Source organism: Oryzias latipes, chromosome 14 (assembly GCF_053564925.1).
Source record: "Oryzias latipes strain Hd-rR chromosome 14, Olatipes_Hd-rR_3.1".
NCBI classification, from domain to species: Eukaryota; Metazoa; Chordata; class Actinopteri; order Beloniformes; family Adrianichthyidae; genus Oryzias; species Oryzias latipes.
The window spans coordinates 28,529,259-28,544,361 of record NC_136250.1 but is presented as its reverse complement, the minus strand read 5'-3'; the positions used below and the strand labels follow the sequence as shown (position 1 = coordinate 28,544,361).

At 38.4% G+C, this 15,103-nt stretch overlaps 1 protein-coding gene across 5 annotated transcripts in view; it reads right to left on the bottom strand.

Moving 5' to 3' along the window:
- Positions 1–15,103, bottom strand: part of myo7ab (myosin VIIAb) — a 55,768-nt gene that overhangs the window by 35,399 nt on the left and 5,266 nt on the right. For 2 of the 5 annotated variants that reach the window (XM_020709154.3, XM_078930838.1), the window contains exons 3-18: positions 13,994–14,062; positions 10,290–10,403; positions 9,289–9,441; positions 8,755–8,939; positions 7,932–8,053; positions 7,676–7,818; positions 6,602–6,715; positions 6,278–6,431; positions 5,240–5,316; positions 4,083–4,202; positions 1,902–2,044; positions 1,602–1,812; positions 1,387–1,522; positions 765–871; positions 579–620; positions 136–273 (exon numbers count right to left, since the gene is read on the bottom strand). In XM_020709154.3, the coding sequence (XP_020564813.2) occupies positions 136–273; positions 579–620; positions 765–871; positions 1,387–1,522; positions 1,602–1,812; positions 1,902–2,044; positions 4,083–4,202; positions 5,240–5,316; positions 6,278–6,431; positions 6,602–6,715; positions 7,676–7,818; positions 7,932–8,053; positions 8,755–8,939; positions 9,289–9,441; positions 10,290–10,403; positions 13,994–14,011 (1,977 nt within the window). In that variant the 5' untranslated portion in view covers positions 14,012–14,062. Of the gene's footprint in view, positions 1–135; positions 274–578; positions 621–764; positions 872–1,386; positions 1,523–1,601; positions 1,813–1,901; positions 2,045–4,082; positions 4,203–5,239; positions 5,317–6,277; positions 6,432–6,601; positions 6,716–7,675; positions 7,819–7,931; positions 8,054–8,754; positions 8,940–9,288; positions 9,442–10,289; positions 10,404–13,993; positions 14,140–14,162; positions 14,287–15,103 lie in introns of those variants that run through there. The other 3 variants (XM_078930840.1, XM_078930839.1, XM_011483953.4) reach the window with 3 other exon arrangements.

The following is a 15,103-nucleotide window of genomic DNA, read 5'->3' as shown; positions in this document are numbered from 1 at the left end:
ATTTTTTTAAATGGTCGTGCTCCATTAGGTGAATTTATTGTGAAAACACAGCTGATATTTGTTTTTTGTTCTTCTCTCCTTCTCGTTGTTGGACAAACCCAGCATCTCTGCCTCCAGCTGCTCAGCAACACTCACCATGGGTTTTTTCAGCTCGTTGGGTTTTATGCAGCGGACGAAGAATGGCTGGCAGACGCTGAGCGTCCTCATAAGCATCTCCAGAGAGCGCTTGAACTGGCTGCTCAAAGTGGGCGAGCGCTTTCTCGTCTCGACGCCCTGCGAACACACAAACGCAGCGTGAAGCGACCACAGTTCCTGCTGATCGCAACTTTGGTTGCTTTAAAAAAAAAATAGATTGAACCCCTTAACCTGAAAATTCAAAATGAGTTTGGAAAATGGGAAAAGGCAGAATTTAAGTCAAGAAAACAATTAAGTGTCAAAGGAAATCAGCTAAATAGATGAATGACAGCAACTCTGGAACGTCACAAATGAACCGAAGAGTTAAAGAAAGCTCTACGGACAGCTGGGGTCTGCAGCAACAGACACACACAGGGACACGCACACTACAGGCCCTTGATTACCTTGGGAGTGGGGGTGCTGGGCTGCTGATAGCCACACAGAAACTGATGTTAGAGGTAAAGAAACAGATAAAAAAAAAGGCAAAGTGAGCAGAGAGCGGAGCAGAAAAGCAGAGGAAGGCAAACGTAACCTGCCCCATCATCAATCAGCAACAAGGAGGAGGAAAAGGTTCATCCCCTAACCCTCACCATGGCAACATCCGCCTGGAAGATCTGCTTGATGAACTTGTTCCTGGACGAGTGCACCAGCTGGATGATGTCGGTGTGGAGGCTGTCTCGGTTTTTCTCCAGAAATCCTGAAATGTGATCCAAAGTTTTACAAGTTTTGAAAAGGCAAATAATTCGGTTTTGTTTGTAATTTCTATCATTAAGTAAAAAGAACCATTAATTTGGTCCTAAAGTCAAAACTCAATTTAGCAGCACGTAGAACATTCAGAACCTCAGCCATAAAAAATCCTGAACTGTGATGAACTGAGCAATCCACAAGGGGGCAGTATAATTCATTTACCATGAGAAATTCATAACTATGTCTGGAATTCTGCTTGGAAGACGCACAGTTACAACTTCTCGGATTTGGAGAAATCAGAGAACCATGTGATAAATTAACATGATTCTTATTTTTTAGAAACACCAGACCGTTTGGATTTTATCCGATATAGAAAAACTGAGTGGAATACGGGTCACAATTTCTTCCAAGAGTTTTTATGACATTTAATTGTTTTAATTTTAAATCTAAACTTCTTTTTCTGTAGAAGTCCACAGGGTTTTAAATCAACCAAAACTAAGAGAATGAAGCAGAAACGTCTCGTACCTCTGGACTCATAATGCACCACTCCAGCAAAGTGTTGGATCCCAAACTGGGTTTCGTAGCTGTTCTTTGGAGGAATGTAGTTGCAGTTCAGTTTGTGCTGAGAGTTGAGCTTATACAACATAGTGGCGTCTGTTCCCTGAGAAGAGACGGAATCCCACATCAGAAGGTTTTTGAACGAAGGGAAGCTACATTTCTACGTCCTTCCTCTAAATCACCTTGGGGAACTTGCTCTCTTCATCGATGAGGGAGATGATGTTCATGGGTTTGTTGGCGATCATGTCCAGAGCATCCTGGTTGTCTGTGAACTCGATGTGCTGCCAGCTGATGTCCTCCAAGTTGTACTCCTTCTGCTCCAGTTTGAACACGTGGCGAACAAAGAACTGCTGGAGATTCTCATTGGCAAAGTTGATGCACAGCTGCTCGAAGCTGTGAGGAGGAGGAGGAGGAAGAGGAGGCGGCGTTAGGTGAATCATCAGCTGGGAGAAGGCGTTATCCAACAACAAAACGGAGATCACCTGTTCACAAAAAAGTTCTCAAAGCCGAAGATGTCCAGCAGACCCATCGACCTTCTGATGAGACTGCTCTCGCAGGACGGCGGCCGATAAATGGCGGCGTTGATCTTATCCACGATCCAGACAAACAGCCTCCCGTAGATCCCCTGTTAGAAAAACACAAGTCAGCAAATATTCAGGAGAAATGTGTTAGTTTATAACATCAAATTGCCCCCCCCACCCCGCCACCTTAGAACCAAGATTGCAATTATTCAATTGTCTCGCAAGGACCAAAACAGTAGACCACATACGTCCAGTTCTGAGGTCTTTCCACTGGCTGCCTGTCTGCCGCAGGACAGACTATAAAGCTTTCAGTGGCTTAGCATCAAAATACACAATTGACCTCCTGACCCAGTGGGAACCAACCAGACCTCCCTGGTCCTCTGGATCCCGTCTTTTGTCAGTTCCTAGAGTCCAAACCAAACACGAACAAGCTCCATTCGTATTGTATGCTCCACAGATCTGGATCAGACTTGCAGAAAGACTTCGATCAGCTGAAACACTCAGTTGAACTAAATCCAGGTAAAAAGACTCACCTGTGCTCAGCTACATTTGATTAGTTTGTATTCAAAGGTTTACATCCACACTGTTAATTTAAGCTGATTTAACATTTATTTCTTTGGAATTCTCTTTACATTTTTGTTGTAATGATCACAGCTTTACTATTTCTTTTAATGTTTCATGTAAAGCATGTTGAGTCGTCTTCATTCACAAAGTGTGCGATATAAATAAACACGCTTTTTTTCTACAGAACAGTCTTTTATTGTGACATTAGAAAATGAAAAACCATGAGATAGATGTACAGTAGAAGACTGGACCTGGTGAGTCCTGCTTGTTTTTATATTGTTTGCATATTCAATGCATCATGTATTGTATGTTTAAATGCAAATATCTATGATTAAAGGAAACCAAATGGCATCATTTACATGCGTGTTTCTTTACGTTTTTAATTTTTACTTTTCTGTACCTTTTTAAAAAAAATCTTCTTTGATTATTATTTGTGGGTTTTTTTTCCTTTCCAAGTAATTTCTGACCTAATATCCTAACTAGGATGACATTTATTTGAATATATTTCTTTGTGGGATTTTTCTTTAAGATTTTTTTAGTTTAGATTCAAAAATTCCAAAACCTCCATTGGTCATCTTTATTTTTCCAGTGAGAAGCAGAAAGAAGCATTCATTTTTAGAACAAACCAGTATTAACCCTCATATTAAATATGTTGTACCACAGGGCTCAGTCTCAAAACCACTTTAATTTTCTATCTACATCCCATTTTTTTACCAGATTATACCTAAGCATCATTTATCCTTTGAGTTGTTCTAATGAGCAACAAATATACCTTTTTTTGAGTCTGAGACCCCAAAAATGATCTTTCACAAAAATGTAAACTAGGGGAGCACAGATCAATTGACTTCAACTTTCTTAATTTTGGGGGATTGGTGATCCGTTGATACTTGCACATAAAATCATTTGCCTCCACAAAGGTCTATCAAACAGCCATTGTCCGCTGTAGGGAATCTCTCAACCTGGTCACGTTTGCGCCTGTGTGAGCCTCTGCAGTCAGAATTTCCATCAGTGATGTCGTCTGTTTGAGAGTTTTTTGTTGTGAAAGAATAAGCAAATAAGCGAAGCGTGGTGGAAAAAGCAAAGCCGAAACAAGGAAACTTAAGAAGCTCATAACCTGTAAGTAAAATAAAAAAACTGGTCTGTGGAAATCTGGCTTTTTCATGATCTGTGATTGGCCAGAAATCTACAATCGGTGCACCACTGATGCTACACAAGCAATCGGCGAGGAGCCTCCAAGTTGTTAAATACATTTTCATCATATGATATGCACTGCCTCTGAGGTACATCTAGGTTTGACTAAGTTATTAAAGTGAAAAACATAAAGATTTTTAGGTTATCTATAGACATGTAAAGGTATCCGAGGGTCGGCTGGAAGGAAATGATCGACCTGAGGAAATAATAACAGGAAAAAGCTTTTTCTTTTCAGTCAACTCCAAATAGGCTGGTTTTTACCATGTCTTTCAGCTCTTTAATATAAAACGTGTTTTTTGTAGTTTTACTCCAACCTAGTTTCCATTGTTTGCTTTAAAAGCTCCACCCACAACCACAAAGGTCATGACCTTGTCTAAAAAGTGGTACCTTGACAAAGGCATCTCTGACATCCAGGCCTTGATTCATGCTGAGGGGCGTGGTGACACTTTCACCTCGGGTGATGAGGGTTCGGGTGGTCAAACACACCATCACATCTTTAGGCTCCACCTGTCAACACAGAAATGTTAATTAAACGGCGCCTTGACACGTCCGCAGTCAAAGAAGGCGCCATAAATCAAAAATCAAATAATTCAAGGAGTGTTTATTGCCGTTTTCAGTGAACAGAGCAGTTTCACAGAATTGGAATTTGCTGTGGTGCTAATGTGCCACATGAAACACTTAAGAATAGAAAAAATGAACAACAGTAAGCAAAATTAAAACATGACACAATGGTCAGAACCATAAATAGCATAAGTAGTGCAATAATGCCAGTTTCCTTCCTCAATTGACATTCATGGGACCTCATTTACCACCAAAACCACACCCAGTGTTTTCTAATAAACAATAAAACCTTCAAATAAATAAGCTCACTTTAAAAATTAAAATCATACAACAAGAAATGTCTTGGTGACTTTTTTTAAAATGTGAATCTTTAGGAGATTCCTTTAAAACAATGATTTATGGCCGTTTAACTGCGGTTTTTAAATGTGTTACAGTTAAAATAAAACTTTCAAAATAGTGCAAAATGTATTGTTTAATTATGGAACATATGCAGTAGTAACAAGCCATGACTTTTTTTTAACACAAAAAGAAACATTTCTTTAAATATATACAGAGAAACAAGCTGCACCACAGCGTAAATTCGGCCTGCCCAACCCTGGTCCTCAAAGTCCACCACCCCGATTGTTTTCCTGCTTTCTCTCTACACTTCCAGCTACCTGGATCAGGCAGCAGGAAGTCAGTCAGGATGAGGAAACACCTGAGTCAGCAGAAAACAGGGAGGGTGGGAAATCTCAGAGTTGGGCGGAGACAAAATCATTACGAAATCAAAGAAACATTTGACATCTGATTGCTGTAAAAACAGCAAACGTCAAATGTTAGAATGATAAGGTAGAATAAATATAATAATATTTTGTTTCTGTGCATTTTTCCTACAACAAAATGTTTTGTCTAATTCTTAAAGCCTTTAGCTTCCCTAAAGGTGAAGTCTTTTTCCCTCTTTTTCTAATGAACAGGCTTAATTTGGACGCAAAAACAGGACCCACCTCCATAAGGGACGCAGCAGTCACCAAGTCAGGAGATCTTACAACCACACAGGCGTCCAGGTTGTCATAGGTTCGAGCTGCAAGGAACCAGAACAATGGTTTGAAAAAACAGAAACAGTAGTGTTTTAAAAGGGACTTTTAAAGGTTTTTTGGGGGAGTGGAGAAAAAAATGTCAGTCACTGATTCTGCAAGCTGATCTTAAAAAGATTAGACATGGTGTGCAATATTCACAATTTTTTTTATTTATATATTAGTTTATTTTCCAGGGACAACAGCATCTCTGCAGAGGCGCCAGAGTTCAGGCAAAAATCAATCAATTCATCTGTTGTCCCTGGACTGTCTCCCAAAAAACAAAGTGAAATTGAAAAAACAAAAATGCAACAAAAGCATAGATGAGAAATAGAAATATATATCAATGCTGCAAACGGATTAAAATACAATAAAAGAGTGTCAACATTTAAATAAAGTATCCAGGAAATCACATTGAATGACCCACTGTAAACCATGGGGGTGGAATCATCATGGTATGGGGTTGCTTTTTCTGCAACAAATCAATTTATCTGTACAAAGGAAAGGTTGAATGGGGTCATATTTGGTGAGATTCAGGGCAAAAACCTCCTTCTATCATAATCACATTAAGGATGAAACGTGTCTAGAATCTTCCACCAGGACAATGATCCCAAACACATCAATGAAGGAGTCGATACGTCAAAAGCATTTCGTCCAACAGAGAATCTGTGGCGAGAGTTGAAAGTCCCAAAACCATCACAGCTCTGGAGAAGATCTGCATGGAAGAATGGACCAAACCAGCAGCTACAGAGAAAACCTGCTGAAGATCTACAGGAAACCTTTGACTTCTGTCATTACCAACCAGGGTTACATTCATTCAAATAAATAAAAAATCACAAATGACTGTGATTTCCTGGGTTCTTCGTTTACATTCCATCTCTCACAGAGGAAGTTTATCTATAAAAGTCTATCTTCTTTTAAGTGAAACAACTTTCAGAGGCGGTGACTGCCCCTCCCGTCCGCCCAAACCTTCAAAGCGCAGGTTGCCCATGTGCAGGATGGCAGCCAGCAGCTTGGAAATCTCCCAGATCTCCGTCTCCGTGAACATGAGGACCTTCATGGCTGACAGGATGCTGGAGTATTCTCGCAGGTCGTTGCGGCCGTCACACTCTGTGCAGTTACCCTGAAGGACACGTTAGTAAAGGTAATGATCTTCAGGGCGATGAATCCTCCACCTGCAGCTCTGATAACCTGAACCTCAGGAAGTTTAAAAATGGATGGTCTCTATTCACAGTTTACATTTCTGCACAGGATCAGGCAGGTTTGGATGAGATGATAAACCTGCAGACTCACCATGGTGAGGTAGGAGTAGTCGGTGGCAAGGCCCAGTCCCAGTTTAGCCTTCATCTCTGGAGCCATGCCTTTCAACATGCAGTAGAAAACATGGTAGTTCCTCTCATCAGGAGCCTGCAGGACAGAGAAATACATCACTGGGGGAAAGCAAGTCTGTCATTAAACAGCTGGACAATATTTTACAGAGGATTCTGCTCATTTAGAGTATAAACGCACACTCCATTAAAAAACTTTACAACCTGGTAACAAAAAGTCGGCCCTTAACGCTCAGGAGTTTTTAAACATTGTCCATCAACAATTGAACTGATCAACATTAACGAATAAAAAGGATTTATTTGAACTGTTTTTCTGTGGAGGTTTATTGCATTCATAAAAAAAAAAAATCAGAACATTTTTGAGAAAATACATTTGAGTGATTTTGAATTTTTTATTTACAAAATTTTTTTTGTTTTTCAAATTTGTGTTGTTTTTAAAATGAAAATGTTCTCATGCATGTTGATGTAATTATTATTTTTTTAAAACTTATTTATCGAAATTATTTATTTATGTATGTAATATAAATCAAATTGTTTATGTATTTATTCATTTATTTGTTTTTTGTCTATGTTTGTTTGCTGTGATACAATAAATGAATAATACCAGAGTTATAGGTTACATGGGCTCCGCCTGCTATGCGTTTGGCTGTTTTATTGCAAAAAAATACACAAATTCAAAAAAAATCTCTTAATTCATTTTCCCCCCAAAATATCAACCTGGGGTACGAGGGGCCGGGAAAACATCTACAAAGTATTTTTACTTTATTACTATATTACTACTTTATTACTTCATTTGTACTAAATAAATAAATTAGCTCAGGAAAAAAAAATTACAATAATATTCCAGAGAATTATTTTTGTAAAACAACAATTAAAAAATGATCTAAAAAAGCACTAGATTTTTTTTCCTATTGTTTGCAGTTTTGTATCAAATGTTTATCAAGTTTGTTTGCAAATAGATTGTACTTATATTTGACACTGAGCTGAAGGTTAATTGAGGCTTGAAAAGGTGAAGATTATTGAGTTTTTAGAGTCTCACCTGTCGACAAACACGAGATTTCTCTAGCAGGTACTGCTCTATCTTGGCTCCTTCGATGGCTCCCCGCTTGTTAAAATGGATGTCGATGTACTTCCCAAAGCGGCTGGAGTTGTCATTCCGAATCGTCTTGGCGTTCCCAAAAGCTAAAAGGTGAACATCAAGTGAGTTCCAGCTGAGACTTGGACCGAAACGTTTGTAACTCAACCACAGTAGCAGTGTTTGTCTGTGGGTCGAACACTAGGAGTCTACCGCTGACCTTCAAGAATGGGCGTGGCCTCCAGCACCTGCTGCTCTATCCAGGAGTGCTGACCACTGATGGCTGCCAGGAACTGCAGAATCAGTTTGGTGCTCTCCGTCTTGCCGGCTCCAGACTCACCGCTGTCACACATACAGTTTTAAACAACATTTTAACTTCAATTCAAACAGATAGTGAGTGATGTGGATCCATACTGTAGTAAAATGGACAAAAACAACCTAAAAGTTTAAGCAACTGTTGGGTTTCCTGTTGACGTCACACAAACCTCTATGTAGACTCAGATACATCTGCAGATCAACTCGCACACGTATGCATACGTGTACAAACATGTCTGTCTATTGTATTTATTGGCTTTTATTGTGCTAATGTAAAGCCAACCCTGCTATTGATGCTATCAGCCATCATGGACACCAACCAAAGCCTAACGTTTCCAAAATGAATAAATATTGACAGAAGGGGGGTAGAAAAATATCGATCCTGTGAAAAATGTGATACGTTGCCTCTGTTACAGTCTGGGCTATCTAAAGGTATCGTATTGTGACGTGCGTATTGTGATATGTATCGTATGAAGATACGTATCGGATTTTGTTCCACGTAGGGCTGTGGATTGGCAACACATGGCCCAAATAGACGGGACGAAAAATCTAAAGTTGTTGGAGCTCTTTGAAGTTTAAGGCAGAATCCGAATTCTACCCCTTCAGACTCAGCCTAAAATGCTGCACCTCTTTCGGTGTAAATTTGGTTTGACGTAAGTGAGGTTTAGGAATGTCAGTTGAGTGTCAAACTGCTCGTCTAGTTTAGTTTCAAGAGCTCAGAGACGCACCTGATGATGCAGCACTGGTCCTTGTTGTTCCGCTGCATGTTGAAGTAGCAGTTGTCTGCAATGGCGAATATGTGTGGTGGCATCTCACCGATCTTCTTGTTGGTGTAGAGGCGGATATGGTCTGCAGTGTAGATGGGCAGAAGCTGGTAGGGGTTGACTGCAACTAAGATTGAGCCCGTGTACGTCTGCGGCAACCCAGAGACAAAACAGGACAAAGAAATGGGTGTTTGAAAAAACAACAACAAAAAATCCAATAATTTCCTTGTGTTAAAAACATCTTCTTTCTATTTGATAAAAATCATTTAAAAATTCAAATTATTCTGACAACTGAGTCAAATATTTAGCTAAACTCTCATAATTTTGAATCTGGTTCCATTTCAAGTCAAGGCGCTTTTTTTTGTCACTTTCCCTTCATACAACTGCTTTGCAAACAAAATTAGATAAAGTTTCATTGGATCAGAAAAGTCAAGGTCAACAATTATTAAATAACATACAGCTATTTTGAGTGAAAGCGGCGTCACACGTGGTACTAACATATATGACGTGTTCATTGTAGCGAATCAGCAGGTTTCGGAGGATGCCGGCTTCGTTGAGGTCGCCCAGTCGGATCATGTCCTGCACCCCGTGGATGGAGGTCGGGTGCATGGGCTTAATGTTGGTGGCATTCTGGGGGAAAATCCAGTGTTCCTGTTTGAGAGAGAAGACAGACGCTACGCCATCCACCTAAAACCAGTTCACACTTCATACATTTTGGGATTTACACACTGCAAGAAAAGGTCCCCTAGAGTCGAGTTAAACATAAATAAGAAGAAAAAAACACCAATTGTGCAAGAAAAATGGACATTTGTTCTGATTTTGGGGGAAAAAAATCAAGTCACTAAGACATGTTTTCTTAAACTATTTCTTTTAAACAAGAGTCTGTACTTTTTTAATATTCCGTTTTTGCAGCATGCAATTCAAGTTAATTGATGTACCAAGAAAAACAGACAATAAATAAAATCAAAACTTTAAAAACAAATATCAGAACTGGAAATTACAAACAGAAAAGAAGGTAAAACCTAAATCAAAAAAAAAATAATGTACTTTTGTAAAAAAGGAATCAAGTCAAAAGATTTATGAAACAAAAAAGTTGGTTTGTTTTGTAATGTATGTATTTTTAATCTATAGGTTTTTCAATTGATTTTTTTTATACTTGTATTTCTATTGTACATCTTTTTAATTGTTGTTTTTAGCTTTTTAGTTCGACAATTGTAACATCTGTCCGGGGACAAGAGATAATTAAAGAAAATCAGAATTGACAAAGCCTTTTGGATAAGAGGTGTAACGTCTTCAACTTTAAATACCAAGTCCAGATGACAACCTTTAAACCTAATACTGTGATGGTCCCTGAGAAATAAGTAAATAAAAAGTAAAAGGACATTCAGAGATTAGAATCAAAAGCACAGAAATTAATCAGAGGATGACAAAATCCAAAATGGGTCTTTTGATGAACTTTAAACTTTAAAGAGTTTTTTTTTAATTTTCCCATGATTCACCTGTCCTTCATCATCCAGAACCTGGATCTGTCCAGAGTCGCACAGTTTGACCACGGCTCCCACGGGAACGTCAAACTCTCGGCCCGTCTTGTGGTCCAGCCACACATAGTCCCCCTGAAAGCACAAGAAAAGACAGAATGATGTCATCACCGCTGTCATTTCTTTTACTGCTTGGCTTTTATTATGAGGGAAGTCAATCTCATTTCAGTCACATTCTACTGTTTACTTAGCATAACGTTTCTATTGTCTTATGGTGGTTTGGGGCAAACAAAAGCTAACATTCAAAACCCATTCACTTTTCCATATTTCAGACTAATCTAAAATCTTTTCCAAACAATGAAACTAGCTGGAAGTTCACTTTTTAGGGTGAAAACACCGGGAACGTACCAAAAAATTAGTTTCAAATGAAAAACATGTTATCACAAACTTTCCATACATCATTCACCAAGTTAAACGTGGGAAATTTATTTGAAAAAAAAAAAGTTCAAAATTTAAAATGACAGTTGGAGTTCACTTCTATTTATAAAAGATTAAAAAAAAATTGAAATTCTTTCCAAGAGGTGAACTCCAAGTTCCCCTTCCATAAACGTCGTTTCAGGTGTTCACTTAGACTGTTTTTCATGTAAAAACATAATTTTTAAGTCAAAACTATGTAGAAACTTTCTGAAGATGAACTTATGAGCCAATTTAGAAAGTTTAGGCAAAAATAAACTCTTTTGATTGTTTTTACAAGTTAAATAAACAACAACAAAAATAAAAACAAACTGTTTAGTCTCTTCCAACTTCCAAAAAATAAACTTTATGGATATTCCTATAATATATATATTTTCCTAAAAATACTATTTTGTCAAAAACATAGTAAATTTGAAAGTGTTACACAAAGTTAGATATATATTTTTACAGAAGTTACCAAAAGATCACGTTTTTTTTTTACATAACTTTTTTCTGATGGATAAAAAACTGTTTGTGGGTCATTTTCACTTTTAAATAAACTAATCTTATTTAAATGATTTCCGTCTTAGTTTGACTGCTTCACAGAGACCACATTAAGATCCTGATACATAACAGCTTTGTGCTGAAATCAGGATTGTTGAATAACCAAAAACGCTCAGAGTTACATCACAGAATCCAATTCACCCACTTTTTCAGCCGCCTGAAGGGAAGATTTGGTTTGAAAAAGGCTCAAGAAGGGCCAGCTTTAGTCTAGAGGGGCCGTGATGTAAATTTAGGACAAGACCGATTATGAGAGCCAAAGAGTTTATTTAACACAGCCCTTATCCACCAACAAACGCTTTTTCCTCCATGTTTTTACCGTAACTCCCTTGTTTCTCTGCACGTGTTACAGTAATTCACTGATTTCCTTGATTGCTTTTATACAGCAGTCGACTGTTTTACAGCAGTTTTTTCCTCTTCCAGTGTAGCTTTTCTCTTCTGCAGGTCTTTTTACAGTCTAGGTCAAACAAAGATACTTCCTTTTTCTTCCTGGCTGCTTTCACGTCACGCGTAGAAGTTTGCTTGTTTCAGTCTTATTTAACTTTGAACTCTCTTATTTTTTTAACTGTAAATGTACATCATGTGCATCACTTCTTCTCTTTGATCCACAGAGAAGTTAATCTGAGATGATTTTATGCATGAACCCTAAAGTTTACTGAACAGATGTGGAGAAGTGAGCTGCTCCAAACAGAAATGAACAGTGTTTTGGTCTGTTATAATTGAAAAAGATACTCTTTATTATTTAAAAAAAATACAGTAAATGAAACTGTTTTTGTTTATCCAACGATTTTTTACTGTTCAAAGCACATCTGCTGCTCTGATTTTGGGAAAATTGACCAAAATTATCCATTTTGGAAATTGAGTTTTTTACTTATTTTATTTTTATTTTTGTTTCTGTTTTGCCTCTTTGTCCTTTTTTTATTTATCATTTGTTGATTAGATAAATGTATATTTATGTTATATCTGTTTATGGGATGTGACAACATAATCATATTTGCTGAAAGGTTTGCAGGTTTTGGTTTTAAAAAGTGATGTTCCAAGTTTCTGCTGCTCCGGTTCCCAACTGCCGTTTAGGCCAGCGCAATAATAAAGATCAATCAGAATAGAGTGTTCTCCCAGACGATGGAAACACTTCAAATAAATGTTAATTATAGATGAATTGAATCCTAAATCGAATGGAGTAAGTTTTGAGAACTATTCAAATCAATTTGATTTAACATTTCGGCAGCTGGAAAACTCACATCGACTCTTTTCTGCCTTACAGCTAAAAAAACAAAGGAGCCCACACAGAAATGGAAGCTAATCCCGCTCACACACAAGTGGGAAGCAGTTTTGGAATGTCAAGACTTTTAGCCTTTGCTGTTTGCAATTCTCACTCTAGGAAAAAGTTAAGCTTCACCACAGCCAGAGTTTTTAACATGGTGTGGACCTAAAGGACCATGCAACCTATGATTCCTCACGCATAAAGCATTGTTTAAATCTTTTTATACCATTGGCCGCTGGGTTTGGATTAAAAAGTGATAAACCACAGTGATATACCATGCCTAAAAAAGTAGTTCTGGTCACATAGCATAAATGTTTTGTATCACTGCGCTGGCTTCTTTAAAACAACCTTTAGCTTGAAGCTGAATATAGCTTCTCACGAACGTTACCATGACAATGCGCCAAACCACGTAACAAATAGTCCGCTTTTTGTGAAAAAAGCGATCCAAATTGGAAAAAAAACAAGAATTAAGGACTAAAAACTGGCTAATATTAATGGCGAGCAATTAACATCACTCAGTGGGAGTCCTTGGGCTAGACCTTTAACGCTACTGCCTCCCGAGCGCGGTTCAGCTGCAGCTCACCGCTCCCCCAGGGGATGGGTCAAATGCGGAGAAGAATTTCCCCATTGAGGGATAAATAAAAGTATCAATCGTTATTATTATTAATATTTATTTTTTGTTTTGTAAGTGACCATGGTATAAGTGAGTTAATGGCCTTCGAAGTGTGCATTATCACTTTTTAACGCACTTCTCGTTCGCGTTGGATGGTTCAGGCTTCCACAGCGGGCATTAAAAAGTGATAATGCATACTTTGTCGGCCATTAACCCTTACATAATTTGGAAAATAAACTTTTATAGTTTCTAAGCAGGTAAGTCCATAGAAACCATACCGTAGACTTTTTTTCATGTCTGAAGCTCATGAACACAATTGGAAGTTTGTATGTCTCTACTTTAAAATAAAAAGTCTGTTTTCCACAGCAACCACTGTTCCTAGTTTATTTGTCTTTTTCTTTCTCTGGCTAACAGAGCCAAAAAAAAAACAGTTTTTCATAAAATCTATGTTTTGTTTTAATTTGGAAAAACTAAATCAGTTTGTCTTTTTGCAATGTTTGTTTCAAATGTTTAACATCACAGAGACAGTTTTTATTAATTTACTGCTGGTCAATATTGTGGTTGCTGTGGATCTGCAGCAGATTATTTCCATTTTTTGTGTGTGTTGTTTTGTTGTTATGTGGCCTCCAGAACAAATAAAACTAATTGTTTAGGTTTAAAACCAAAAATCTTCATTTAGTTCTTGGTGAAGTCTATTAAATTTGCCCTTAAACTGGTCAATTTTTACAAGCCTAAAAACTTTTCAGTTAAAGGCATCAGAAGAAAATAGTCTGTAACTGCAGTGTGTTTTTTGTGCAGAAATGAAAAATTTACAATATACTGAACTGACTGTACCTGCTGCAGAATGACCATGATTCAGCTGCTGGTTGAGTCCAGGACATCAGAGGTCACCTGGTGTGGGTTCTGAGGAGGAGACCAGTCACAGAAAAGTAGGACTCAGTTAAAGCCTTAGTCCCAACTGCCCTCTGTATCAGGGCGATCTGTGGGTGAAAAATGGTCAAACCTGTACAGGGCAGGACAGGGCAACACAAAACATCAAGGGAAAATGTTTATGTGTGTTTTTTCTACAGGCGTGCAACGGTTGGTGGTGAACAACCGCACAGGTCAACCCCTCCAGATGGGTGGATGTGAAATCGAAAAGTGTGGTTAGAAAATAAAACCATCACAGCTTCTCACAAACAAAACCACACAGGTAATGCCAGAGTTTAACCCTTGTGCTATCCTATAGGATCCAGATGACTCCGTCCTTCCATTGACGTGTTCTCCCTACCATGACAAAGGTGGATAAAGGTGGAAAGATTTCATGTAATCCATGGACACCAGTGAAGATCACAAATCATTGAAGATAAAAAGGTTCAGAGCACTGTCTAGTGGGTCTAGATGACCCAACTTCCAATGTTAAAGTGCCTAGGATAGCACAAGGGTTGAGGATCAATTCAGTATTCATGGAAAGATCAAATCCGCCTCATCACCGAAAACGATCAAGTAAAAAGTATAAACTGATAAAGCTACAATAAGAAAACAGTAGTGCTGACGAAAAGTGAAGATACTAAAAACATATTTTTATGACAAAACGAGAAAAAAACTGTTGATGTTCAAATCAGGATCTGCAGCATTGAAAACCAGAATGGTTTCCATGGGAACAGCAGAGCGGTTAGGATGGCTGTGGGAGGGGGTTTTGTTCCTGGCTTACTGAGATTCCTGGACTAATCCCAGCCCAGTTTGAGTTTGAGCCTCGGCTCCTAAACTTGGAGCTGCTGAATCAATGTGTGGAAGAGTCCCCCTCCAGATGGTTCACATGGGGAGGAGAGCAATCCAACAAAGACTCTGAACCTAGAGGCCAGAACCCTGACCAGCGTGGAACAGAAAACAGGTCCTATGGGACCAGAGGACAAGGTTAGGAGTTTTAGCAAACAAACGTTCTTCTTTTTTTGTGACAGACAG